Here is a 27,620-nt window from a genome sequence, read left to right as displayed (position 1 = left end):
GTCCTCCTCAACTAAGCCCACCTCGAGGTTCCCCACCCCCCGCCACCAACTCTCCACCAAATCCGTCCGATTTAGAAATTCTGGAGCCGCCGATGGATGTGCCTTACGGCAAACTGTGCCTATCTTCACGACGGCCCTGTGAAGCGAGTAGTATTATCCCATTTTTCCGAGTTGGAAACTAAGGTTCACAGACGATTCAGATCCAGATCTGTCTGGTTCCCAAGTAGACCTTCTTTTCCCTCCGCCAGCTGGAGGCGCAAAGGGCCAGGAAAGCGGAGTGTTAGGCTCGCAGACTAGGTGTCCAGCAGCCGAGACCCCGCCCAGACTCCGTCCAGGCCCCGCCCCACCGACGGGACCAAGGAGGGCTGTGTCTTAGAGCCCAAAGCTAGATGGGACCTGATGATTGGGTGGGGCGGAAGGATTGGGTAGGGCTTCCCATTGCCCGGCGACCGCGACTTTTGAAGGGGGCGGGGCATCTGGCTCCGCCCCACTACGCGGGCTCAAAGCGGATGGCAGCCGCGGGGGCGGGGTCAGAACTCGGGCGGCGGATCCCAACGCGGCTCTTTGGAGCCTGCCGCGGAGCAGCGCCCCGGTGGGGCCCAGGAGGTACTTGGGACAGCGCGGGGCATCTCGGGCCGGACCAGGCGGGGGGCAGAGGCCTAATGGGGACCCCAGAGGGAGCTGGGGGTCGTAACCAGCTCTGCAGTTCCTCCGAAGGGCCGTCGCCCCTACCCCCGCCCCCGCCTTCCTGCGGCGAAGCCGGCAGCGGCGGGGCTGATTGGCGCCTGTGCCGCTTCCTGCGCCTGGGACTCGGCCAGTGCTTGGGGCCCAGGCGGGGGCCCAGGGGGAAACTGAGTCACGTTGGGATGGTAGCAGTCCTGTGTGGGAGGCACCACCCCACTGGGCTGCAGGATAAATCCTCTTCCTGGCCATGCTTTGGAGTCCCAGCCCCCACCATTCCCCCAGGGGCCGCGCCCCCGCCCAGAACCCAGCGCTCCCAGGGGTCCTGCCCTGGCTCTCAGTAGCTTCGACTGGGCTTGGAATGGCTAGGATTCGCTCCAGCCGCCTCCCTCCGCACCCCTCCCCCTCGCGGCCCAAGCCCCCGTGTTCTCTCCGAACAGTGTCAGTTTACACGCCTTATATAGTCCGAGCAGGCTCCAGCCGAGGCCTGCCTGTGGGGACCTGGGGGCGGGGGAGAGGAGCGCCGGCCCTGGACTGGCATTGCTGTCCAGACCAAGACTCAAGACTGGCTGGGAAGGAAGTCATGCCAAAGTAGTCCTGCTGTCCACTCCTGGGTGAGAGGAACCTTAACACTGGATGCGGGCTCCCTTCACCCCCCCGCCCCAGTCCTTTGGGGAAGGGGGGTTGCCCCTGTCTTTCCAAAGTCAGTCTGCCAGCTAGCAGCCCAGCCCGACCTAACAGGGTGCCTGCCTACCCTCCCCCTGGGTGTGCTCAACGTCTGCCAGTGCTTGCCTGGCACTAGTCCAAGGCTGGTGTCCAGAGTTGGGACTGCCTGTGCACCCACCGTGCATCACTCACCTTTTCTCTCCTCTCAGGAGCAGCACTATGGATTCCTTCAAGGTGGTGCTGGAGGGGCCAGCACCTTGGGGCTTCCGGCTGCAGGGGGGCAAGGACTTCAATGTACCCCTCTCCATCTCCCGGGTGAGCCTAGGTTGAGGGAAGGGTTCCCCTGGGGGTCCCTGGGTACTCAGATCTCCAGTGGGTGGCAGGAGGAGTCTGAGCAGGAATGAGCCGAGGTCATAGACCAGGAGGTGTCCAGGTCCAGAGCTATGGGCATTTGCCACAAGGACTCCCAACTTGGTAGATACTGGGAAAGAAGCCCTCAGACTTCCACAGCACTACACTGCACCTTCTAGGCTCGGGAGTGTGCCCATTCTTCAGGAGGTGAGCCTGCGGTCTCCAAGAAGTGTCTATAAACTGCTTGAGGAGCAATGTTTGGTGCTAGGCCCCTCGGAGGGCACTCTGACTGCAGGAGCTCACTTCATCCTCATTGCCACCTAAGGAATAGCAACTACCACCCTGTTTATTCAAATGAGATAACTCAAGACTCATTGAAGGAACTCTTTCATCAGTTCCATGGCAAAGCAGGCATGGGGCTTCAAACACAGGGATGGCCTGCAGTTTTTGTGGGTGAATAAGGTGCTTCTCTCCAGCCCAGGTGAGGACTTTTATCCCATTCACTGGTTCCATTCAGGATGCAGTGGTCTTTGGGTCCCTAGGGCCTGACTTCAACTCCCGAGAGCCTGTCCTGGTGAGGGTGGAGCTGGAGGCTGGCTCCTCCCTGTGGCAGGGGGATTGCCTTATAAGCCCAAGAATGCAGCCCCATGCTGGGATAGCCAACTGGTGGCTGGAGTCTGCAGAACTAAAGAAGGCTGGCCTAGGCCTGGAACCCTGAACCCCATCAGTGGGCCCCTCAGCTGATCACCAGGCTGTGGCTATGACTGTGGGATCAGTTGTGGGACACAGAGAACAAAGTGCCTGCCCTGAGAGGGTGAGGCCAGCCCTTGGGTTGGTGTCTCTTGACTGTAGTCTGGGGGTCAGGAGTGGGTGGGGACTTCCTGTCCCCATATCCACTTGTCCAGAGAGGCCCATCCAGGCTCCTGGTGGGCAGCTATTGGCATGAAGCCCAGGGCAGGCACAGCCTGGAGGGGCCTAGAGAGCCCAGCTTGAGGGGGCCCCAAGGTAGAGTCTGTTGTAGTTGGGCTTGGTGGCCAGGACCTGCAGGCATTCACTGTTCCCAGGGACCCTTCCGTGGGATTTCCTGGAAGCTGCTCTGCCAGCAAAGTAGCTAAGGGCACTGGTCTCCCTACTATTTACACCCAGCCTGTACAGAATACTCAAGCCTTGCCAGCCCTGGGAACTCATCCTATACTCTGCTTCCTGAGAAAGTGCTGGTCAGTGTGGCTGGGAGCTTGGCTGACCTCTGAGCCTCAGTTTCTTCATTGGTGGGGATGGCCAACAAAGCAGCCTAAGGGATGGACTTTCAGATGTGGCCTGTTGGGGGCACTCTGAGCTCGGGCTCTGTTGTCAGCAGCCCCAGCATGTGGGTGGGGTCACTGGCTGAGCCCAGCCCTGGAGTTGGACCTAGGCCCTGGTGGGTGGGAGTGAGGGTGGTCTTTGCAGAGCTGGGTTGGGCCCCCTCCCTCTCTCCTGACCCTAGCATGGAGGAGGAGAGGGAGGGGCTAGGGCTGGCTGGAGGCCCAGGCCTGGGAGATGAGGTAACGTCTGGGACTTGGGGGTTGGGCTGCTCAGTGGAGCCCTCAGGCTGACTCACCCCCTACTCCGTGTAGTGTCCAGCCCCCTGGCTTTTCCTCTCCTTGGTCCCTTGGGCCTCCTTGCTTTTCTCTGCAGACACACCCCACCCCCCATCCCCAGGTCTCTTCTGCTTCTGGCTCCACCTCTGACCACTCCTCTGTCCCTCCTGTGTCCTCCTGTCCTCATCCCAGAGAAGGAAGTAGTTGCCAGTTCCCCATCCCCTCTCTGGGAGCCAACAGCTCCAGCTCAACCTGAGACTCCCACCTCCATGGGCTTAGCCCACACTTCCCCGGAGCAAGCCGTGTGGGTAGGGAGTGGCCAGACCAGATTTCCCTTCTACTGACTCACTGTGACCTTGAGTAAGTCACTTCCCCTCAAGGGCATCACTCACCCATGCCCATTATAAGGGGTTGAATTGAACTAGAGGTAAGATAGGGGATCCAAGCCCCAAAGCCAGCTTGAGGGTCAGAGAATCTTTCCATTCAGAGGGCTGACCTCTGAGCCCCAGCTCTCAACAATTCCCTGGTGGCTCAGATGGTAAAGAATCCGCCTGCAATGCAGGAGACCTGGGTTCGATCCCTGGGTTGGGAAGACCTCCTGGAGAAGGAAATGACAACCCACTCCAGTATTCTTGCCTGCAGAATTTCATGGACAGAGAAGCTACAGTCCACGGGTTAACAAAAGAGTCAGACACAACTGAGGGACTAACACTTTCACTTTACTTTTCTCAACAGAGGTGCCTTAATAGGGTGGAGCCTGAGCCTGCCTCTTGAGTTGCTAGCTAGGCAACTAGAAGCAAGTTACTTAACCTCTCTGTTTTCCCATGTATAAAATAGGTATATTCCCAGGCTCTCCTCCACAGGGTTTTTGGAGGATTCAGTATGTGGTAATACTAGGTACTCGATAAATGTAAACTGCTGTTAGTACTTAGCAAGTAAAGAAAAGGCCACCCAGCTGTCTTACCCTTCTAACTTCTGAAGCATGAGGTAGAGCCATCAAACCAAGCTCTCCCTTCTTGCCCTAGTGCCATCAGTCTCTGGGTCTGACCCCTCTGCCACCTCTCTGGAACCTCTTACCGCCTGAACTCAGATTCTGAGTGTCGGCCCACCGAGGAGCCTTATGGGGTCACAGGCAGCCTGTACTCCGCAAACCTCCCCAACTTGTGAAGTGTGGTTCTACCCCCCAGTACTTCCGCACAAGCCAGCTCAAGGCCAAGCGCGTTGCCAGATGGCCAGGCAGACCTGCGGGCTTAGACTTACCAACAGCAGTGCTACTTCTGCCTGTGTTGTTGCCACTAGGCTAGAGGGCTGGGAGGCCCAGTTGGGTTCTTCAGGGTCACCTGTATCCAGACCCTGGGAGACACCCCACCCTGGGCCATGAAACTGGTGCTTCCTAACCTTGAGAACAATTCTTTCTGCACTTGAGGTCTTCATAAGTAATTGGATTCTCTCACACCCTAGGCAGCCCATTCCTCTCTGTTTTCGCCAAAGCCCCCCACTTCCCAGAAGTCCTCTTCATGGTTTCAGCTCATGCATATGCCACAAGCACACATGCACATTTCATGCCCACATGCACAGGCCAGAGGGCAGGTCTGGTGGGTGGAATGGCCTGGGCAAGAGGCCAGCAGGGGCCTCAAAAGCTTTGGTCGGAGCTGAGACACTTGGGTTTTAGCCTGAAGGTGGCTATGTGTTGATGTCAGCAGCTTCTGAAACGTGAGGAGGGTCCCTGGAGGTGAATGAATGTATAAGCGGAGTGTTTGAGGTGATGGTGAAGCTCAAGGGAGCCCCACCCCCTCCCAGATGGCTTTAGTATTCAACAGTAGTCCAGAAACACATTGAATGAAGAGACCCCTGGGTTCTGCGAGTGGGGCAGCTGAGGAAGGGCAGGGTTGGCTGCTGTTTGCCTGAGTTTGGTCTGCAGAGTCTTGGCCCTTCATGACCCTCCATCTCTCCATAGCTCACCCCTGGAGGTAAAGCTGCACAGGCTGGCGTGGCCGTGGGTGACTGGGTACTGAGTATTGATGGAGAGAACGCGGGGGGCCTCACACACATCGAAGCCCAGAACAAGATCCGTGCCTGCGGGGAGCGCCTTAGCCTTAGCCTCAGCAGGTAAGCCTGAGCTGAGCAGCCCCGGCAGGTGGGCGTGCCCTTGGGCGTGGCCCATCATCACCACTTCCCCTTCTCTTCTAGGGCTCAGCCTGCTCAGAGCAAACCGCAGAAGGTAGGGGATGGTCTTGGGATATGTGGGCAGCAGGCGGGGTGGGACTGGACATCCAGGCTCACCTGCCCTCCCTGGTGCAGCCTTGGTACCCGCCGCCCCCCCTCCCCCATCCCTGGCCGGGAGTAGAGGGTGGACGCCAGAGCTGGGGAGTCTGGGAACTGGGAGTTGGGCCAGGGACTGCCGCACGGTCAGAGCACCATGCATGTCTGCCTGTTGGTCCATCCGTCTGCCTGCCTGCCTCCTTCCCTCTCTCCGGCCGGCCTGTGCTGCAAGCTGCACTAGCCCACCCGCCCTCGGACTGCGTGGGCTGAGATCATTGCTCCCAAATGGGCCCCTTGAAACTTGAGTCGCCCCTCCCCGGAGCCTCAGGCCAGATGTGTGGGGGTAGGGCTGGAGCACCGCTGGCCTCTTCGTGCCAGGGGACGCCCCACTCTGGCCAGATCCCCTGCCGCCTCCCGCCCTGCCCGCCCTCCCCGCTCTGTCTCTGCCCAGGCCCTGGCCCCTGCCGCGGACCCCCCGCGGTACACCTTTGCACCCAGCGCCTCCCTCAACAAGACGGCCCGACCCTTCGGGGCGAACCCGCCCGCAGACAGCGCCCCGCAGCAGAATGGGTATGTCTGTCCTGCCCGTCCACGCCATGTCTCCACCACCGCACGCCCGCCGGCTGCCCGCTGCTGCTCTGCCTGTGCTGCGCCCCAGCCTGGCCGGAACCGTGCGACAGCGACCCCTGGTGGCTGGGGCGGGTACTGCAGGCACAGGGCCCCACCGAGGGTGTGGCTCCTGCCTTGGGCCGGCCCTCCTGGGGGCTGGGAGCAAGGCAGCGCGCCGACCCCTCCTCGGTGGTAGCCTGGGGTTGGGATTTGATGATGGCCGACTGAGCCCAGACACTCAGTGCAGCCTTCCCCCTGGCTATTCTGACCCCTTGCCATCTTTCTTCCTCCCCTTGTCTATCTCTTTGTGCCTTTATCTGTCCATCTGTCTTATTTCCTTCACAGGTGCAGACCCCTGACAAGTCAGTGAGCCCCCTCTGCCTGTCCCTCTCTTCCTTCCTTTTGGCACTCTGGGTGGTGGCCCCTCCCCACTCTGGCTGCCCTCCTTTCACCTTGGTTGCCCTCCTCCCCTCTCACTTCCCTGCCCCACCCCTCACCCAGCAGGGCCCTAGCCTTGCCCTGCCGTCCTCCCATCACTCTAGCCCACCTGTATCAAGTCCGGGGAGGGGCCGCCCCTGCTGCCCACCCCAGCATGAGGTTCTGAGCCACACCCTCCCCACAGACAGCCGCTCCGACCGCTGGTCCCAGATGCCAGCAAGCAGCGGCTGATGGAGGACACAGAGGACTGGCGGCCGAGGCCTGGGACAGGCCAGTCCCGTTCCTTCCGCATCCTCGCCCACCTCACAGGCACCGAGTTCAGTAAGTGCCAGCCCAGGGAAGGGCGGACTCTGCTCCTGGTCCCCAGCCCAGACCCGGGCTTAGCTGGAGCCTGGCTCTGGCACCCTCTACCAGGGCTCAGGGCTGGGGTGGCCTTCTGTCTGCTCTTGGTCAAAGTCTGCCTCTGCCCTCTCAGTGCAAGACCCGGATGAGGAGCACCTGAAGAAATCAAGGTAACAGGACATGCTGCAGCCCCTCCTTCTCATCTCCGGCCTCTCCCATTCCAGCCCTGTCTGCTCCTGGCCATCCCTAGCCAGGTTCATCCTTTCTCCTTCCTTCCTCTGGTCCTCCCTCCCTGCCTCCCTTCCGTCTCTCCTTCCTTCCACTTCCTCCTCCTTCTCTCTCTGCCCCTCAGGGAAAAGTATGTCCTGGAGCTGCAGAGCCCACGCTACACCCGCCTCCGGGACTGGCACCACCAGCGCTCTGCCCATGTGCTCAACGTGCAGTCGTAGCCTGGTCCTCGCCGGCCGGCTGCCCTCTCTGCCTCTTTCTTGCTGTTCCTCCGCCCCAGGGCACCTCCCCTTGGCGCCTCCAGCTTCTGCCTGCCTCACCCATCCCTTTTCTGCCCCTGGACTGAGCCTCCTGCTGGCCTGGCCCCAGCTGCCCTCCTGGCACAGGGCCTGGCTCCATCTGACACTGCTGCCTTCACTCTTTGCCCTGTGGTACTGCTGTCTGCCAGGTCTGTGCTGGCTTTTTGGGCATGAAAATAAACATTCTCAGCCCTGCTTTCTCTGCCTCTGTTCTCTATCTTTGTGGACTTGGTTTGCATTTGGGGTCAGGGGTGTTAGATGGTTCAGATCCAGTGTGGGCCCTGCCAGTATGGGTCTCAGTGGGTGGGGGTACCCACCAAAAGGGGCCCCTGCCATCAGAAGGACCCTCACGAGCAGCCCCAGAAGCGAGAGCCCTGCTTCACCTCCCAGCCCTGTGCGACAGACCAGCCAGCTGGAACCTGGCCAGGAGAAATTGCCCTACCCATCCATGCCCTGGGGGGACCTGGATCCTCTGCTGTCATGCACCCAGGCATCTCTCATGGGGCCAGCAGCACCAAGGTTGGGGGGTGGGGCCATGCCAGGAGCCTCGGCTGTGCAGGGCCTTGAATGACAGATCTTACAGCCAGGTGCCCAGGACGGAAGCCCCAACCCCAGCCTCAGCTACACCCCAGGAACCCTGGCCTGGTGAGAGAGCATGGACTTGGGGAAGGGTGGGTAACCACCAGAGGCATGGGGGGCGGGCCCCTCCAAGCTGCCCCGGGCTCTCCCCACTGTCCTATGGTGTCCCCGGGTACCCCCATGGAGCCACTTTTCCTGGCCTTGGCAGGCCCTACCACCCCCAGTCCCACGAGCCGCCCACCCTGGGCGGTGGACCCTGCATTTGCTGAGCGCTACGCCCCAGACAAGACCAGCACGGTGCTGACCCGGCACACCCAGCCAGCCACACCCACGCCTATGCAGAACCGCACCTCCATCGTGCAGGCCGCCGCTGGAGGGGGCCATGGCGGGGGCAGTGGCAGCAACGGCAAGACTCCCGTGTGCCACCAGTGCCACAAGGTCATCCGGTGGGTGGCCCCGTTCCTTCCTACCCTGGTCTTTTCCTGAACCGGAACTCCAGCCCTGGTGTCTTTCTGACTGCTGCTCCTCCCGTCTATCTCCCTACTCATCTCAGCTGCCCCCTGCTCAGCCTCTCTCCAACATTTGCCCTGGTAAAATGGAGGGGGTGCCAACGACATAGCCAAGCTGCAGCCCTAGACTCGCTGCTCTCTGGGCTAGGAATGGCCTCCCTGCTCCCAGCCCCTCTGCCTTTCTCCTTCCTGCTCACTTGGTCTCTCTCTGCTAAGCCTTTTAAGTTCCTCCCCGTCTGCACTGCTCCCCAGGGCCCAGCCGAGTCCCACAGCCCCCAGAATCGGATCTGTGTCAGGCCCCAGAACCTTCCTAGTTCTCATCTGAGGCGCTGCCCTGCTCTCAACTCCTGTCAGCTCTTAAGCTCTGGAAAGCAACCCCTCGTTCAGACATCCCCATTTATCTGGGATGGCTGGGTCCCTCTCCAGCCTAGATGGAACAGGCCAGCGGAACAGAGTGGGCACCAGGCTCAGCTCAAGTGCCCACTGGTCTTCAGGGCTCACAGGTACTCCAGGCCTCCTGTCCCCCAGGACACCAACCCCTTGGGTTCAACTTATTAGGCTCATGTCAGCAGTCCTCACCCAGTGTCCCCGTCCTCCCTTTTCTGACACTACTCTTCTCCCTCACCTCCTGTCATCAAAACAGTGCAGCTTTTTAAAATATTTATTTGGCTGCATCTGATCTTAGTTGCAGCACATGGAATCTTAGTCACAATGCATGGGCTCTCTAGTTGTGGTACACGGGCTCAGTTGCCCTGAGGCATGTGGGATGTTAGTTCCCCAACTAGGGATTGAACCCGTGTCCCCTGCCTTGGGAGGCAAATTGTTAACCATTGCACCACCAGGGAAGTCCCACAATAGAAAGCTTTGTCTTGCTGTTTGATCTTAGGCAAGTCACCATTCAAGCCTGTCTCTTCCCTTTTTGGAGAAGGCCATGGTACCGCACTCCAGTACTCTTGCCTGGAAAATCCCATGGACAGAGGAGCCTGGTGGGCTGCAGTCCATGGGGTTGCTAAGAGTCAGACATGACTGAGCGACTTCACTTTTACTTTTCATTTTGATGCATTGGAGGAGAAAATGGCAACCCACTCCAGTGTTCTTGCCTGGAGTGGGATGGGGGAGCCTGGTGGGCTGCAGTCTATGGGGTTGCACAGAGTCGGACACGACTGAAGCGACTTAGCAGCAGCAGCAGCAGCTTCCCTGTTTGGAAATGAAGAGAATGAATGTTCTCGTCAAGGTTTCATAATGGGTGTGGGGTAAACACTATGGGGTGTTGGCCATGAACCCCAACTTCATTTGCACTCACTCCTGCTCATTGCCCTCGCTTTCCCCTGCAGGGGTCGCTACCTGGTGGCGCTGGGCCGTGCATACCACCCTGAGGAGTTTGTGTGCAGCCAGTGTGGGAAGGTTCTGGAAGAGGGTGGCTTCTTCGAGGAGAAGGGGGCCATCTTCTGCCCACCCTGCTACGATGTGCGCTATGCACCCAGTTGTGCCAAGTGCAAGAAGAAGATCACTGGCGTGAGTGGGGCTGGCAGCTGGCAGGGGACTAGGAAGGCAAGCCTGACTCTTCAGCATTGAGGAGTGCTGAGCAGCTCCTGGGCTGGGACCCCGTTGGAACCTTACCAGCCTCACAATCGGGCTACTACATCGACCTTACTTTACATTAGCCAGGATTGTCTGAACAGGTGACCTAAATCCTAACTCTAAAGGGCTCAAGCAGGAGAGATTTGGCGCCAGTAGTCAGAAAGGCTGAGGGTTGCTAACATCTGGCCCAGTTGAATGCAGATCCAGGTCGTCAGGAGTCTTCCTTCCACTTGCCTCTGGTTTCATCTGTGTTGGCTTTGTTCCCAGCATGCTTTTCCATAGAAAGTGGCAAAGATGCTGCTACATCAGTGGCTCCAGGGTTACATCTCCCCAGGTTAGCATCACAGAGAGAAAGAAAGCACCTCTGTGCCAGCTGATGCATCGAGTCCCAGTGCTGATGCTCGTTGGCCTGGCTTGCTTCACATGCCCATCTCTGAATCAAGCCCTGTGACTCTAGTTGGTCAGGCCTGGGTGATACCCACCTCTGGAACGGGATCTGGTGGCCTTGCCTGAACCACCGGACTGGTTCCTTGAAAATAAAACCTAGGTGACATTACCCCAAGAGAGGAGGTAAGTGCTAGTCAGGCCGAAACAAGAGATGGCTACTGTGTTAGGATTGCATTCAGCTTCAGTAATAGAAAAAACTCCAGTATAGAGATTGAAACAGAAGGGGTAATATTTACTTCAATTGCAAGAATGCCAGGGGTAGAACAGCTCATGGATGGCTTTCGGCTTTTCCTGTGTTTTAGTTCTGAAATCCTTAGCCTGTAGGCCTTTGTCCTCAAGCTTATTGTATCATGGTTGCCAGATGACTGCTCAAGCCCCAGGCTCACATTCTTGTTGCAGGTGGGAAGAAGAGGGAAGGAGCAGGCATCTTCTTTTAATAAGGTTTTGCCTTTTGACTCTGGAAGAAAAACCAGGAACTTGCATCTTTATCTCAGTTGTTGGAATTGTTATTGTATGAGCACCTGGGCGAGTGAGGAAAGCTGGCAAATCCAGTATTTTAGCTACTGTTCTCTATAAGAGAGGAAGGCAAAAGGGGGTTGTGACTGGCTTTTGAGAGGCTAATGCAGTCTGCTGCCCTGAATTCGAATGCGTATGAAAAACGGAGTCTCTAAAGATAGGCTTGAAGGACACAGAACTATTGATTTGCAAAGGCAGAAATTTAGGTTCAAAAACTTGTGATTCAAAATCTTATTCTTGGTAATACCCTGGTGGTCCAGTGGCTAAGATTCTGTGCTCCCAATGCAAGGGGCCTGGGTTCGATTTCTGGTCAGGGAACTAGATCTCCTGTGCCACAACTAAGACCCCATGCAGCCAAATAAATAATATATATATTAAAAATCTAGTCTTAAAAAAAATCCTGTTCTTTCTACTGAGTTTAAATATGCAGCAGAGCCTGGCCTGGTCTCCTGCAGGGCAACCTAGCTGCCACCTGGAGCTGGGCTTGGGACTTGGGTCAGCACATGTTATGGGCCGAGAGTGATGCCCTATCTACCATCTCCCATTCATTGTGGACAGTGTGCCCCACATTGGGAATACCCTGTGAAGAGACAGGCATGGTCCTGCCCCCAGGAACTCACACAGAGGAAGGGGACTCCAAGCATGTCGAGGGTGAGCAGCCTAAGGAAAGAAGAGCGTAACAGGCAGGGTGACAAATTGAGGGAGGTTTCAGCTGTGCCTGTGTGGAAACTGAAGTGCAGAGAGAGGCAGAAACTGCCCAAGGCTGCAGAGCATGGGGGCCAAACCAGAGCAGCAACAAGCGCTGCGGACTTCCAGCACTCCCTACTTTTGGATCCATGGGCAGAGCTTCCAGATGTGGCCAGAGAGCTCTGTGCATGAATGTGTGCTAAGTCGCTTCAGTCGTGTCTGACTCTGTGACCCTATGGGCTGTAGCCCACCAGGCTCCTCTGTCCATGGAGACTCTCCAGGCAAGAATACTGAAGTGGATGGCCATCCCCTCCTGCAGGGGATTTTCCCAACCCAGGGACTGAAACTGCGTCTCCTACATCTCCTGCATTGGCAGGAGGGTTCTTTACTACTAGCACCACCTGGGAAGCCCAGAGAGCTCCGTAGTAATGGTCATATTAGTGATAATTGCCTTGACGACGAGTGACAGAAAAAATAATGACAGCTATTTCTCACCTAAGGAAGTCGAGAGGTGGGCAGTTTGGGACACGCAGGCAGATCCAGGCTCCTGTATCTTGTTTCTCCGACATCTTAGCATTGACTTACTTACCATTCATAGTCCAAGATACCTCTTGAGCTTCAGGCAAAATTTCCATGCTGCAATCGGCTTCCTATTCAGTTGCTCAGTAGTGTCAAACTCTTTACGACCCCACGGACTACAGCACACCAGGTTTTCCTATCCTTCACTATCTCCCAGAGTTTGCTCAGACTCATGTTCATTGAGTTGGTGATGCCATCCAACCATCTCATCCTCTGTTGTCTGCTTCTCTTCCTGCCTTCAATCTTTCTGAGCATCGAGGTCTTTTCCAGTGAGTCAGCTCTTCATATCAGGTGGCCAGAGTATTGGAGCTTCAGCCTTAGCATCAGTCCTTCCAATGAATATTCAAGGTTGATTTCCTTTAGGATTGACTGGTTTGATCTCCTTGCTGTCCAGGGGATTCTCAAGAATCTTCTCCAGCACTACAGTTCAAAAGCATCTTTCTTTAGCATTTAGCCTTCTTTATGGTCTAACTCTTACACCTGAACATGACTACTGGAAAACTATAGCTTTGATTATACAGACCTTTGTCAGGAAAGTGATGTCTCTGCTTTTTAATATGCTGTCTAGGTTCATCATAGCTTTTCTACCAAGGAACAAGCATCTGTCTTTTAACAAGCACCTGGCTGCAGTCCCTGTCCACAGTAATTCTGGAGCCAGGGAAATAAAGTCTCTCACTGTTTCCATTTTTTCCCAGTCTATTTGCCATGAAATGATGGGACCACATGCCATGATCTTAGTTTTTTGAATGTTGAGTTTTAAGCCAGCTTTTTCACTTTCCTCTTTCTCCTTCATCAAGAGGCTCTTTAATTCCTCCTTGCTTTCTGCCATTAGGGTGGTATCATCTGTATATCTCAAGTTGTTGATATTTCTCCCAGCAAGCTTGATTTCGGCTTGTGGTTTATCCAGTCCGGTATTTTGCATCATGTACTCTGCATATAAGTTAAATAAGCAGGGTGACAATATACAACCTTAACATACTCCTTTCCTAATTTTGAGCCTGTCCATTGTTCCATGTATAGTTCTAAATGTTGCTTCTTGACCTGCATACAGATTTCTCAGCAGGCAGGTCAGGTGGTCTGGTATTCCCATCTCTTTGAGAATTTTCCACAGTTTGTTGTGATTCACAGTCAAAGGCTTTAGTCAATGAAGCAGTAGATGTCTTTCTGGAATTTTCTTGCTTTTTCTATGATCCAACAGATATTGGCAATTTGATCACTGGTTCCTCTACTTTTCTAAATCCACCTTGTACATCTGGAAGTTCTTGGTTCACATACTGTTGAAGCCTAGCTTGAAGGATTTTGAGCATTGTCTTGCTAGCATGTGAAATGAGCACAATTATGTGGTAGTTTGAACATTCTTTGGCATTGCCCTTCTTTGAGATTGGAATGAAAACTGACCTTTTCCAGTCCTCTGGTCACTGCTGCATTTCCCAAATTTGCTGACATATTGAGTGCAGCACTTCAATAGCATCATCTTTTAGGATTTGAAATAGCTCAGCTGGAATTCCATTACCTCCATTAGCTTTGTGCATAGTAATGCTTCCTAAGGCCTACTTGACTATACTCCAGGATGCCTGCCTCTAGGTAAGTGACCACACCATCATGGTTATCCAAGTCATTAAAACCTTTTTTGTACAGTTTGTGTATTCTTGCCATCTCTTCTTAATCTCTTCTGCTTCTGTTAGGTCCTTGCCATTTCTGTCCTTTATTGAGCCCATCTTCACATGAAATATTCCCTTGGTATCTCTTAATTTTCTTGAAGAGATTTCTAGTCTTTCCTATTCTATTGTTTTCCTCTATTTCTTTGCATTATTCACTTAAGAAGACATTCTTATCTCTTCCTGCTATTTGGAACTCTGCATTCAGTTGGGTATATTTTTCTCCTTTGCCTTTCGCTTCACTTCTTTTCTCAGCAAGAAATTGGAAAAGGAAGAAGGAGTGGAAGGTTCTTGGGAGCCATCTTTAGAAGATAAGTTCAATTCAGTCGCTCAGTCGTGTCTAACTCTTTGTGACTCCATAGACTACAGCATGCCAGAGAAGGACAGGGAGCTGTCATTCAACTCCCGGAGCTTGCTCAAACCCATGTCCATCAAGTCGCTGATGCCATCCACCCATCTCATTCTCTGTCATCCCCTTCTCCTCCTGGCTTCAATCTTTCCCAGCATCAGGGTCTTTTCAAATGAGTCAGTTCTTCACATCAGGTGGCCAAAGTATTGGAGTTTCAGCTTCAGCATCAGTCCTTCCAATGAATATTCAGGACTGATTTCCTTTTGGATTGGGCTGTGGGTGCCATCCAGCCCTTCTGCTTCCATCCCATAGCCCGGAACTCAGTCACATGACATTACTGAGCTGCAAGGGAGGCTGGGAAATGTCTCTTTGGTACAGCTATGTGCCCAGCAAAAAGTGAGGATTCCATCAGTAGACTAGAAGGGGAGAAAGGATATTATCACAGTTTTGTGTTGTGGGTCACTTTCTATGTGTGGGCATCCAGCTTCACAATTATACTATGAAGTCAGTTTGATTATTCTCATCTTACAGATGAGGAAATTTTGCCCAAGATTACAGTCATTTCCCCACCAGCCTAATCGATCCTGTGTTGGACTGTTCTATCAGAATGGGCTGGAACCCAGGACTTTTCTTTTTTAAATTTTATTTATTGATTCATCTGTGGCTGCACTAGGTCTTCATTGCTGTGCAGGCTTTTCTCTATTTGCAGCAAGCGGGGGCTACTCTCTGGTTGCGGTGTATGAGCTTCCCATTGAGGTGGCTCCTCTTGTTGTGGAGCACAGGCTCACTAGTTGTGGCACACGGGCTTAGTTGGCCCATGGCATGTGGGATCTTCCCTGAGCAGGGATTGAACCAGTATCCCCTGCATTGGCAGACAGACTCTTAACCCCTGGACCACCAGGGAAGTCCCCCCAGGACCTTTCTTAAGCTGGCATCTGGATTTGCTTCCCACAGATCAAGGCCCTTACGTTCTGTTCACTGACAGCCCCGCCTACATTACATCGCACTCTCGTCCTGCCCTGCCCCAGTTCTAGGTGGACAAAGTTAATGCCCAGGCTGCAGATACCGAGGCAAGGCTCACAGAGCCTGACTAGCTCCTGGGTCCTAGAGTATGCCCAGAATAAGGTGGCAAGCCTTGCTCCTGCCCCAGCCCAGTGGTTCCACATATGGCCCAGGGGTACTCAGCTTCCTCTCTTGCAGGGGCTGCGAGGGGGCTGACAGACCACACCCTCTAGCGGGGTCAGTGAGGAGTGTGTGCGGGGTGATGGGCAGGAACCTAACTGTCTCACTTTACCATGGGCTTCAGGCTCTTAGAGCTCAGAGCATGGGGAAACACAGGACCATCTGGTTGATTCAGCAGACTTGGAGGGGAACTCTGAGAGATGGGATGGACACATTAGAGGGGACGTGTCCTAGTCTGGGGACCCTCTGGAAGACTGTTGTCAAGGCTTGCTACTCACCACCAGCCCCCGTCACTCTGGGGCTTCAGCGACACAGGCAGCTCCATCTTTTCAATGCAATGTTTCCTTCACCGCGGGCCTTTGCATGGGCTGTGCTCTGATAGAAATACCCATTAGCACTCTCTTTACCTCATTCCTTCTCATCTGGGATTCAAATAACACTTCCTCAGGGGCACTTTCCCTGATACCCACCCTCCCACCTGGCCAGGCTCCCCACTGTTTGCTACTGCCCTCCAATCCTTTTGTCCCATCTCTTCTCCAGTGTGAAATTCATGGGCTGGGACCAGGGCTCTTTTGCTCATGTGTAATGCTGTATCTCATATATAGGAAGGGCTTCCCTGGTGGCTCAGTTGGTAAAGAGTCTACATGCAATGTGTGAGACCTGAGTTTGATCCCTGGGTCAGGAAGATTCCCTGGAGGAGGCCATGACAACCCACTCCAGTATTCTTGCCTGGAGAATTCTATGGACAGAGGAGCCTGGCAGGCTACAGTCCATGGGGTCGCAAAGAGTCGGACATGACCGAGAGACTAACACACTAACACATGTATAGAAAGTGGTCACTTAACACCTTAAGGAGTGAATGGAAGCGGCCTCTAAGCTGAACTTAATCATCAGTAGGAATTAGCTTGGACGAGGGTCAGCAGAGAATGTTCCAAGCAGAGGGAACAGCTTGTGTCACAAGGCAACGCCCGGGGAGGGTGTGAGACAAGGTGGAATTGAGGGCAGGGGCCACGGTAGGGGTTCCGGAGCTGGGGACTGCTGAGGTCAGATGTGCCTCATCGCGCTTCCCCTGGGACAGGGGGAGACAACTCGAGGAGGGGAACGGAACCGCTAGGCCGGGGTTAGGGTGATGGGACGGGAGGGGCAGACAGATGTAGGAAGCTTTGGGCATAAGGTGGATATGGAGAACTGGCTCAGATACCTGCCTCCCTGTCCACATGCCCACTGGGCCCAGCTCTGGGCTCCCCATGCTCCTGCCGAGACCCTGTCCTGTTGGCCCACAGCCAAGTTCCTTCCCCCAGCCCTCATCTGGGACAGATCACTTTCTCTGGACCTTGCTAAAATGGGAGTGGCAGTAACTTCCTGGCCAGGCTGGTTGTGAGGTATATGTGAGAAATGACAGATTTTTGGGGGACTGTGCCACACACCTTGTGGGATTTTAGTTCCCCAACCACGGATTGAACCTGCACCTTCAGCAGTGAGCAGTGAATCCTAACAACTGGGCCACCGGGGAACTCCCTTGACAGTTTCTATAGTGGGCAACGGGACAAGCCAGCTGAGAGCCAGGGGTGCCCCATACTTATGTCCTGCTTTGTCCACACTGTTTCTTTACTTATTGTTTTAAATAGTTTCTATTTAAAATTTATTTGTTTATTTGATTTTGGCTCTGCTGGGTCTTCGTTGCGGCACGAGAGCCTTCTCCAGTTGCTGTAAGCAGGGGCTACTCTTCGTTGAGGTGCATGGGCCTCTCACTGTGTTTCTCTTGCTGCAGAGCATGGGCCCTGGGGCACAGTCTCAGTAGTTGGCGGCATATGGGTCTGGCTACCTCTGCAGCATGTGGAATTTTCCCTGACCAGGGATTGAACCTGTGTCTCCTGCATTGGCAGGTGGATTCTTAACCACTGGACCACCAGGGAGGTCTTTTTTTCAAGACTTGTTTTTATTTATTTTTGGCTGCTCTGGGTCTTCGTTGCTGTGCACGGGCTTTCTCTAGTTGCGGCGAGTGGGGGCTGCTGTCTAGCTGTGGTTTCTTGTTGCAGTTCTTCTCCTGTGGTGGCACACGGGCTCTAGGGCACGCAGGCTTCAGTGGTTGCAGCCTGAGGGCTCAGTAGTTGTGGTGCACAGTTTTGGTTGTCCCTCGGCGTATGGGATCTTCCTGGACCAGGGATCGAACTCGTGTCCTCTGCATTGGCAGGCAGGCTCCTAACCAGAGAAGCCTCCGTTTCATTTTTAAAGTAACAGCCAATTTTGAAAAATTGGATTTGACTTTAACACCTGGATTTCAACCTGAGCCTTATAGGCATTCCTGAATGAAGCGGTCAGCACCCCGCCCTGCACACGCAACACGTGCTCTCCCATGACACAGTCCCCGCCTTGCCCCACTGTGTCTGCCACCTAGCCTTGGCAGGCACCGGGTCTGGGACCCCTGGCCTCAGATGTGGGACCATCCTTACGGCAACCCGGCAAAGCTGGGATCAGGTTCCCAGTTCAACAGTGAAGGAGCCAAGTGTCATGAGGAGGTAAAGCTGTTGGGCAAGCCACCCAGCTAAGATCTGGCTGAACCTACGATCTGACATCCCTTAGGGCTCCACACTGCCTTCTGCCTGCTCCAGGCATGAGTGCTGCTCACCTGGTTGGCCCCAGGGAGAGCTCAGCCCACCTGTGGCCTCTGCTCTGTCAGACCTCCAATAGAGCAGGTTAACTTAGCTCACAAGCACTTATGATGCCTACCCATGGGCCAGGCACTGTTGGGATATACCAGCTAACAGAAACGTGAATAGTTCATGCCCTCTGGGACCTCATATTAGATCGGGAAGAAGGCGATAGAGAGCAGACAATAAGCAAGAGACGCAAGAGGTAAATTACCTGGTGGTATACTAGTATGGGGGGCTTCCCTAATGGTTCAGATGGTAAAGAATCCGCCTGCAGTGCAGAGACCCAGGTTCGCATGGGTCAGGGAGATCCCCTGGAGAAGGGAATGTCAACCCACTCCAGTATCCTTGCCTGGAGAATTCCATGGACAGAGGAGCCTGGCGGGCTACAGTCCATGGGGTTGCAAAGAGTCAGACACGACTGAGTGGCTAACACACACACATGTTAGTACGGGAAGAAATGCAGGGTTCAAGCTATTGGAAGCATGGCTTTGGGAAAGGGGGTTGGCATATGAGCTGATCGTGTCAGCGTGGGCCTTAAGGAGAAAGTGACCTTTGGGCAAAATCTTGAAGAGGGTGAGGGCTGAGCCTAGCAGATATCTGGGCCAAGCAGTCCAGGTAGAGGGGGCAGCTGGTGGGAAGCCCTAAGACGGTATGCCCGGTGCATCAACCATGGACAGGAGGCCACGTGGCGGGAGCAGAGGGACGGAAGTCAGTCTTGCTGGCCTCTGGGCCTTTCCCCGGGCTTTGCCCTTTGCTCAGAGCAGTGTGGACTAGGCAGGGTTTCAAGCAGAGGAGAAGCTGGCCGAGCACAGGTTGATACCAGGCTGTCAGGGGCAGAGGAAGGAGCACAGAAGCCAGTTTTGTGCACTCATACAGGTCAAAGGTTCCTAAGGCTCACATTCCACATCAGGGAGGCTGTGAGAAGTGGCCAGTATCTGGATGTATTTTGAAGGAGAGCCCAGCCGGATTTTGGTGTGGACCCAAAATAAGGGACAAAGCAAGGAATTTGGCCCGTGCAGATGGAGTCACCATCCACTGAGACACGCTGTGGGAATATGCAAGGGGGAGTGTGTGGAGATTGGGAGCAGAACTTCAGATGTAGCCTAGTGAACAGCCACCAGTTGGTAGCTCAGCTGGCAAAGACTCCTCCTGCAATGCAGGAGATCCCAGTTCGATTCCTGGATTGGGAAGATCACCTGGAGAAGAGATAGGCTGCCCACTCCAGTATTCATGGGCTTCCCTGGTGTCTCAGATGGTAAAGAATCCTCCTGCAATGAGGGAGACCTAGGTTTGATCCCTGGGTCGGGAAGATCCCCTGGAGGAGGGCATGGCAACCCACTCCAATATTCTTGCCTGGAGAATCCCCTGGACAGAGGAGCCTGGTGGGCTACAGTCCATGTAGTCGCAAAGAGTTGGACACAACTGAGTGACTAAGCACAGCACAGCACAGTGGATGTCCCCAGGGATGCCTTGGGGTTGGAGAGAGAAAGTGGGAGCAGTGGGTGTGCAGATCAAACATTTATCTGGAAAGAAAGGGGGCCCCGGCCAGCCTGCCTCTGTCCCGGGCTCTGGAGAGGAGGGTGCCAAGCTGCCAAGCGCCTGTTGCTTCCTCTCAGGAGGTCATGCACGCCCTGAAGACGACCTGGCATGTGCATTGCTTCACCTGCGCGGCCTGCAAGGCGCCCATTCGGAACAGGGCCTTCTACATGGAGGAGGGGGCCCCCTACTGCGAGCCAGGTATGGCTGGGACGGCTGAAAGGGCAGGCTGTGGGCAGGGGGGAACCCAAGTCCCCCCGCCACTTTGCTTCTCTCTGCGTCTCCAGACTATGAGAAGATGTTTGGCACAAAATGCCGAGGCTGTGACTTCAAGATCGATGCTGGGGACCGCTTCCTGGAGGCACTGGGCTTTAGCTGGCATGACACATGCTTTGTGTGCGCAGTGAGTACCCCTCTTCAGACCCAGGCCCTGTCCCCAGAGCCCTGTGTTCTTCACCTGCCTCCCTCCCACCCCTGCCTCTGGGATTCCTAAGAGGTTGGGAAGGGCCCTCTCCTGCTACCCCCACCCCTCGTAACTGCACCTTGGCCGTTCCCAGATATGTCAGATCAACCTGGAAGGAAAGACTTTCTACTCCAAGAAGGACAAGCCCCTTTGCAAGAGCCATGCCTTCTCCCATGTGTGAGCCCCTCCCACCCACTGCTGCCCACCCCAGCCTACCCAACCTGAGGGGTTTGCTGATTCTGGAACCATCACTCCAGATTTCTGGGTAGGGCTAGCAAAAGTTGCCCTGACCCCGACTCCTGGCCCAAGCCTGGGGTCCCCCGGGCCCCACCCCCTTCACCTCCCCTACTCCCTCCACCACCTTCACACACTGGTGCTGGCCACACCGGCCCCTGCTCACGTCCAGTGCTACAATAAATCTGTCTCCAGCTGTGTCTGGTGTGTGCTTGCCCCGTGCATCAAGAAAGATGTGATCTCCACCCTGTAGCAGGGTGGAGATTAAATTCTCCAGGGCTGACTGTCCTGGTGGACCCGTGATGGGGACAGGGAGGACTCATGGTCAGCAGGAGGAGGCAAAGGGGAATCTCACGTGTTGGGCCCAGGACCCACAGAAGTTGGAGGTGCCTGGTCTGGCTTGGCTTGGCAGTCAGAGAAGAGGAGTTGGAGGGCATCCTCAGGGGTGTAATGTGGAAAATGGTACACCCAAGTGAGGGTCCAGAGGGGCTGCTGCCATCCTATGCTGCAGGCAAAGAAAGGGGCTGGAGAAGGCAGCCCCCCAGTCCTGGAAATGCCAGCATGCCTGGAAGTGCCAGGATGAGGAGCTGGGACTGCTTCCTGAGGGCACGGTGGGGAGAGCCAGGCACAGAATGTTCAGATCTATATTGTAGAAAGAGCTTCTGGGAGCCATGAGCAGGGTAAGCAGAAGGAGAGAGCCTGGGAGGAGGGGCAGGGCTCAGGGGAAGGAAGGAGCAACAAGCCACGTGGCAGCGACTGGTCCCAGGCCTGGAGTAGAGACGTGGGGGATGAGAAGTGAGAAGAGAAACACCCGGAGTATACCAGTCATTCCTCCCATTGTCTCATGCAGCAACCCTGGGGGGTTTCTGCACTTAGTCTCATAAACGAAAGCTTAGGAGACCTGACCAGAGTGGCACTGCCCCTGAGCCACAAGCCAGGCCAGCAACCAGGCCTGAAGCTGGGCACACCATCCTGAGACTGGCTAGTGCTGAGCACCACGCTCCAGGGATGCCCCTGCAGAGCTCACCTCTGCCTGCTGCCTCCAAACCTGGAGGCTCTGGCAGTGGCCCCATCTTTCCCCCGGGCCTCTTGCATCCCATTGGTGCCCTCCACTACCCCAAGGGGACTGTCATTCCTTCTATTCCAGGCTTGAACTGGAGAGGGACTGAGGAGAGGCCCCAAACTAGACCAGGAGAACATGGTGCCCCCATAGCCACCTGTCCTCCAGGGCTGGCTGGCATGAGGAACTTTATAGCACATCTGAAGTTGTTGGCATTCTCAACAGGTGCTTGGGCCTGTTCCCTTTAAGAGAAGAGCAGGGCCTCTATGTTGTGTCTTCTCAAGGACCCCTGGAGCAGGAGTGCAGGACTTTGCATGTCACTTTCATGATATCTTGCTGCTTTTGCTGCTGCTAAGTTGCTTCAGTCGTGTCTGACTCTGTGCGACCCCATAGACGGCAGCCCACCAGGCTACCCCGTCCCTGGGATTCTCCAGGCAAGAACACTGGAGTGGCTTGCCATTTCTTTCTCCAATGCATGAAAGTGAAAAGTGAAAGTGAAGTCGCTCAGTCGTGTCTGACTCTTCGTGACCCCCTGGACTGCAGCCTACCTGGCTCCTCCATCCACGGGATTTTCCAGGCAAGAGTACTGGAGTGGGGTGCCATCGCCTTCTCCGTCATGATATCTTACAGAGTCTAAAACAGTGCCTAGAACACAGTGGGTGCCCAATGAATGTTGAACAACTGAATGAGGTGCCTACAAGACATTTAGACAAATCCAGGAAGCAGCTGAAGATTCAAGTCTAGATACACCTTGGATTAAATTTGGGAGTGAGTTCAGGGCAGTCATCGCAGATATTCAACCATTATCACAGAGAGGGCCCCGGCAGGTCACATGAGGAGCAAAGCGGGTAGGATGTGGTTTTCTTTCAACATAGACATTGCTGGCATATTCAGTGAAGAGTATCTCTCACTTCCACAAGGAAGTGTACTCTCTCCCTCTTCTCTTGAACCATGAAGACCTCCCAGTCCATCCTTGGTTTCCATGGATACAAGCCAGCAAGAGCACAGGGGCGGATGGTTAAGTGCTGGTCTGTGGGGAGCCTTCTGGGGGCAGCCGTGTGGGAATGCTGAACTGTGGCCAGACCTGCCAGTTTACCAACAACATCCAGAGATTGACACTTTTATGTGAAATTTAGTTTTTCAGTGCTGGCAACTAAGATAGATTTTTAAAAATCTTATTAAAAAAAAAATATATATATACCGTGGGCCAAATCCAGTGTGACGATGGCCAGGGCCCCAGCCTAGAGAAGACATGAGAGATGGGGAAGCAGCAGCAACATCACAGGGCAGGGCAGAGAAAGCAGAAGGAGCCGCCAGAAGTGGAGGACCACAGCCTCTGGAGGGAGGGAGTTTGGGGCAGGGAAGCCCGGGTGGGCAGGAGTGTTTCCAGAAGTGTCAGCCAGGCAGATAAGGCCGAGGAGTCCCCATGGCATTTTGCAACAAGGTGACGTTTGCCGGATCAGTTTTGCTGAGAGCTGGGGCCAGTGCCAGGTTTGGAGGAAGAAGGGGAGGGTGTAGAGAGTGAGTCGAGAGAGTGTGGACAGCTGTCTTAAAAGGCTTGCCTGTGGTGGGCCCTGAGAACCTTAAGCAGCTGTGGTCAGCTGAGCTGCCAGGAAGGGTGGAGGAGGCAGCTTGAAGGCTCCTGCCAGGGGGAGGTGGTTGAAGAATCTGGAGGGCAGATGTAAGGGGAGAGTAAAGGGAAGAGCAGAGAGCTGGGGACTGAATCTCAGGAAAGCAGAGCTTTTTAGATGGAAGTCAAAACGAGCATGGGGCACTTGCTCTGAACAGCTACCTCTCTGCTGGAACCAGAGAAATCACTTAGATGTCATTTAATCATTAAAACATGCTTAAAAGAGATGTCATTCAAGGCATGTTTCAGAGGAGGGACCTGAGGCTCAGAAAGGGAAAGTGACCTCTCCGGAGCTACCCAGCAGCCCAGGTCTAGTCTGAGCTTCCCAGATTAAAGGCGGAGCTGCTTCCCACTGCACCTCCCAGCTCCCCACCCCTCTCCAGCACAGAGCTGCAGGGATCACTGTGTTCTCAAGTTTCAGGTGCAAGGCTATACAGGTGGAGGCCAAGGGTACTGGGAAATGGCTTTGTACCAGTCACGGGAGGCCATTAGCGCCCTGGGAGTGTGCAGTCCCCCCAACCGAGGGGGCAGAGCCCTTGGCAGGGGGCTGAGTGGGCAACTGGAGAGACAGCAGGCCAGGGAGGGGCTTTTTCCAGTTCTGAGCGGCTTGCACTCATTTGAAATCAGCAGGGAGACAGGCGGTGGAGAATAGGGTATACAGGCAAGGACTAACGAGTCTCGATTCTGGTGCTGTTTCTCTGTGCTGGGCCCCACGTGGGCCTTGGAACACACACAAGGCACACAAGGTCCTGCTACAGGAAGGGAGCTGAGGCGAGGGACTAGGGGGCCTAGCCCCATGGAGCAGCCACGGAGGCTAGGATTCAGGCCTGAGTTGGCCTGAATCCAAAGCCAAACCTGAGACTGGGGGAAGAGTTCTTCCCCAGCTGGGAAAGTGGGGCAAGGTAGGGGGTTCCGGGGGTTTCTGGTGGGGCAAGAGGCAGCTTTCTGGGAACCTGCAGAGAACTCAGGAGGCTGGGACCAGCCCTGAATAGCCAAGAAGGTCCCAGGACCTTGGCACTAGAAGGTCAACTTTGTTTTCACCCTTGTCTCTTGCCACTGACAAAAATGACTATTACTTGGAGATGGGTCAACTAGGAAGGACTCTCAGCTGCAATTCAAACTAGTTTAAGAAAAAACAGGGATAATTTATCTCATTTAACTGAAAAGGTCAATGGCTTCAGACACAGCAGGATCCAGTACCCATGGACGTCAGGATGTTTTCAGGAGTCTGAGTCCCTGCCCTCCTCCTTTTCTCAGTTCTGGCTTTAGTCTCAAGCAGCTCATCCCATTATCAGCAAAAATGCCCCTCAGCCAGCGCTAGTCCCACATCCTGCCAGCTCAGCAGCCCACCAGAGACTCTTGATGGTTCCAGCAAAAAGTCCCAGGGCTAATACCCATTGGACTTAATGGGATCATGTGTCCACTTCTGAAGCAGCCACTGGTTCTGACCCACTGGCCTGAATCACATGCTGTTCTCTGGAGCCTGCATTGGAAAAATCAACTGGAAGGTAGGCAGGGATGGCTGACCATGGATGTCCACTGCGCTGGGCAGACATCTTGCTCTGCACACTCAGGATCCCTGCGCCCCAGACTCCTTCCCTTGGCCCCACAGCTGTAGCCTTAGGAACTACTTCTGACCAAATTCCAGGCCAGGCTAGCCCCTGGATGTAGAAATAGGGGTGCTAGAAGGAGAAGCAGGGAGAGTGCGTGCTGTGCTGAAGGGATGCAGGACAGACAGGTTTCGGTAAGGACTTTGTCACTCTGTGCCTCACAGGGCGAGTTGCTGCCCCTCTTTGAGCCTTGGTTCTCCCATTTGTGAAATAGTAATGATAGCCAACATGTCAATAGCACCTACTATGTGCAGCTGCCGTTTTAAATGCTTTCAGATACTTTTTTCTTAAATCCTCAACAAACCCTATGATGTGGATACCATCATTATCATCCCCATTTTACAGCGAGACAAGAAAGGTCAAGCAGAACAGTCTAAACTCACACTGAAGCAAGGTCTGTGCAACTCAGGAGCAGAGCTAAGTGGTGAAAGTGGCTGGGCCCATGCCAGAGGCAAGATCTGAAAAGTGATGGGAGCATTGTAATGATTAGGGCAAAACTTCTGAAGGTATGCTTGGTAGGAATCTGCAGAGGCAGGGTGAGGGCAGAGAAGGCTCCAGATGCTGAAAAAGTCCTGAAACCTACATGTCAGTCTTGAAGCCTTATCTGAGAGGTGTGGGGGAGCACAGAGCAGGAAGATGGGCGTGGGAGGGTGGGGCTGCACGAAGGAGGGTGTGGGAGGGTAGGGCTACAAGGAGGAAGGGGAAGGGGTTTTTGCTTTCTAAGCCTTCACTCTCACATTTTATCCTCACAACACGTTATCAAAGAGGAAATTTAGGGAAAGCATTTTACTCAAGGTCACACAGCAAATGACCAGCTTCGGGATGTGAATCCTCTTTCTTTCTTAGCTTTCCACTCTGGGGACTTGAGAAGCCAATGGACAAGCCTCCCAATGCTGGAGGGGGCAGCGGGAGCAGCTGGGAGAGGGGACAAGCTCAGGATCTTGGGGAGGGAGACTTGAAGGGTGATCAGTGCTGGGAGTGGCAGACACAAAAGCCTGGTGGGAGAGCTTCCAAGGAGGCACCCAGCACCCACCCACCATGGCTGAGCATGTGGGTTTCAGGGCTTTGCAGAGGAGGGAGTGATCATTAGTCACCCTGTTCCCACTGGTTGAGGAAACTGAGGACTACAACGGGGCCACTGAATTTGGCAATTTAGGGGTCCCTGGTGACCTCAGCCAGAGCAGTGCCAGAGACCATGCGGGAAGGAGGCAGAGTACAGGTAAATTATAGGATATGATGATGCGAAGGGGTGAAGGGTGGGCTCCAGGGAATATGAGCAGGGAACCTCGTTGCTCCTCTGAAAATAGAGAAAACTGGGCATGGGGCATATGGGGACTCTCTGTACTATCTTTGTAATTTTTCTGTGAATTTCAAGCTGTTCTAAAATTAAAAGTTTATTTAAAAATATAGATGGCAAAGAGGTAAGAGTGGGTGTGGCTAGAATTTGTAGGTGGCTGGGGGAGGCAGGAATTTGAGAAAGAGAGCCCGCAGGTGCAGGCAGGGCTTCTGTGTTTTGGATGTGAAACTGAGCAGGAGGCTGGCGTGGGGGCTTTGGGATGGGGAAATGAAAGCTGGGAAAAGTCAAAGGAAGCAGGAAGGGGCTGAGGCCTGAGATTCCTCGACCTACCCTTCCCAGGCACCCTTCAGTCCCGCTGTGGAGTCTTCCTCTCTCCCTAGAATCCCACGGATTCTGCTGGGGACTTGCTCCAAGTAGGGGCCCTGGAGAAACTGACAGGACCAGGGGTCCAGGGGCATAGTGCTGAGAATTCCCTAGGCGGGGGCCTGTGGAATCTTTTGAGTTTTAAGGGGTTCTTCGGACTCTAAAGTGCTGGGATCCACTGCTGGAGATCAGTGTGCATATTTCTTTCCTCTTCTTGGTCCAGCTGGTTGGTTACCCAGCTCAGAATTTGGAGGCCCAGCCCCACCACCTCCCAGATTGGACCAGAAAAAGTCTGCTCAGGTTCTGCCACCGCCTCTGGGAAGACAGGGGTGGGAGGTTTTGCAGGTGGTGATCAAGGCTTCTGAGAGCTGCAGAGGGTTTCAGGAGCTCAGCTTAGACAGGAGCAGAGTTGCTCCAGGAGGCCCTGGCAGTGGTACCACTTCCCTGCAAGAGACTCCTCTGAGGCCCCAGTGTTTTCTGGGTTCAGAGCTTTGGGAACTAAAGGTGCCAGGGGACTGGCCCCAGAGCGTCCTTGGAGAAGTCCTGCCCTGGGAGTCTGGGGTTAGATGCTGCTTCCGGAACTCTACTTGGGATTCCTCTGGGAGACCTGAGGCTTGGGACAGAAGGCAAAGGATTTCCTAGGCTGGCCTCACTTAAGAGGGCTCAGGGGGCAGCTGGTGGGGGAGGGGTGCTCAGTACACAGTGGGGCGGAGATGAGTTAGAGGTTGGGAATGTCGGAGTAGGAAGCCGAGAGTGGTCTAGGAGGCAGGGGTGGAGGGGTGTGGTTGAAACAAAGATCAGAATAAGACCAGCACAGGCTGGAATAAGGAAGGTGCAGCTAGGGATGGGGTCTGACGAATGGCTAGGGGTTTGCGCCAAGCGTACGGTTGGGAGTGGGGCTGCTGCTGGGAGGAGAAAGAAATGAGGATGGAAAAAAAAAAAAAAGAAATGAGGATGGGCTACAGATGGGCCAGGGGTTGGGGATGGAGGTTGGGATGGACCAGGGATGGGGGTGAGGCTGGGGTGGAGGGAGATCAATGAAGGACAGAGTGGGGCTGGGCCGGATTGGAATGGAATGGATTTTCGATTGGGACAGGGAGTTGGAAAGAAGAGGGCTGAAGTTGGTTGGGCCTGGATAGGGCTTGGTGAGGTGGGGATGGGGAGAGGGGGATCAAGGCGGGGGGCGGGAACGGAGGTCCTAAGGTTTGTGGCTGGGGACCCCACAGGGGAGAA

The 27,620-nt window shown here is 54.7% G+C and overlaps 1 protein-coding gene across 6 annotated transcripts; it reads left to right on the top strand.

The window, feature by feature from the left end:
• The first annotated feature begins 497 nt into the window (after nucleotides 1-497).
• Nucleotides 498-20,627, top strand: PDLIM7 (PDZ and LIM domain 7). 6 transcript variants are annotated; one of them, XM_061423099.1, is made up of 14 exons: nucleotides 520-606; nucleotides 1,146-1,295; nucleotides 1,557-1,662; nucleotides 5,233-5,384; nucleotides 5,466-5,496; nucleotides 5,989-6,107; nucleotides 6,769-6,905; nucleotides 7,060-7,096; nucleotides 8,037-8,098; nucleotides 8,241-8,478; nucleotides 9,876-10,056; nucleotides 19,811-19,931; nucleotides 20,018-20,133; nucleotides 20,288-20,627. In XM_061423099.1, the coding sequence occupies exons 3-14, from the start codon at nucleotides 1,567-1,569 to the stop codon at nucleotides 20,372-20,374; spliced, it is 1,377 nt and encodes a 458-aa protein (XP_061279083.1). In that variant the 5' UTR covers nucleotides 520-606; nucleotides 1,146-1,295; nucleotides 1,557-1,566; the 3' UTR covers nucleotides 20,375-20,627. The 6 variants fall into 6 exon arrangements, with proteins under 6 accessions (XP_061279085.1, XP_061279082.1, XP_061279086.1 ...); XM_061423101.1 differs by lacking the exons at nucleotides 1,146-1,295; nucleotides 5,989-6,107 and adding an exon at nucleotides 6,492-6,508 and having other exon boundaries at nucleotides 498-606; XM_061423098.1 differs by lacking the exon at nucleotides 1,146-1,295 and having other exon boundaries at nucleotides 498-606.
• Nucleotides 20,628-27,620: the final 6,993 nt, after the last annotated feature.

This window comes from Bos javanicus, chromosome 7 (assembly GCF_032452875.1).
Source record: "Bos javanicus breed banteng chromosome 7, ARS-OSU_banteng_1.0, whole genome shotgun sequence".
Classification (NCBI taxonomy): Eukaryota; Metazoa; Chordata; class Mammalia; order Artiodactyla; family Bovidae; genus Bos; species Bos javanicus.
Note: the sequence above shows the minus strand (reverse complement) of the source record. Positions and strands in the feature narration are given on the sequence as shown.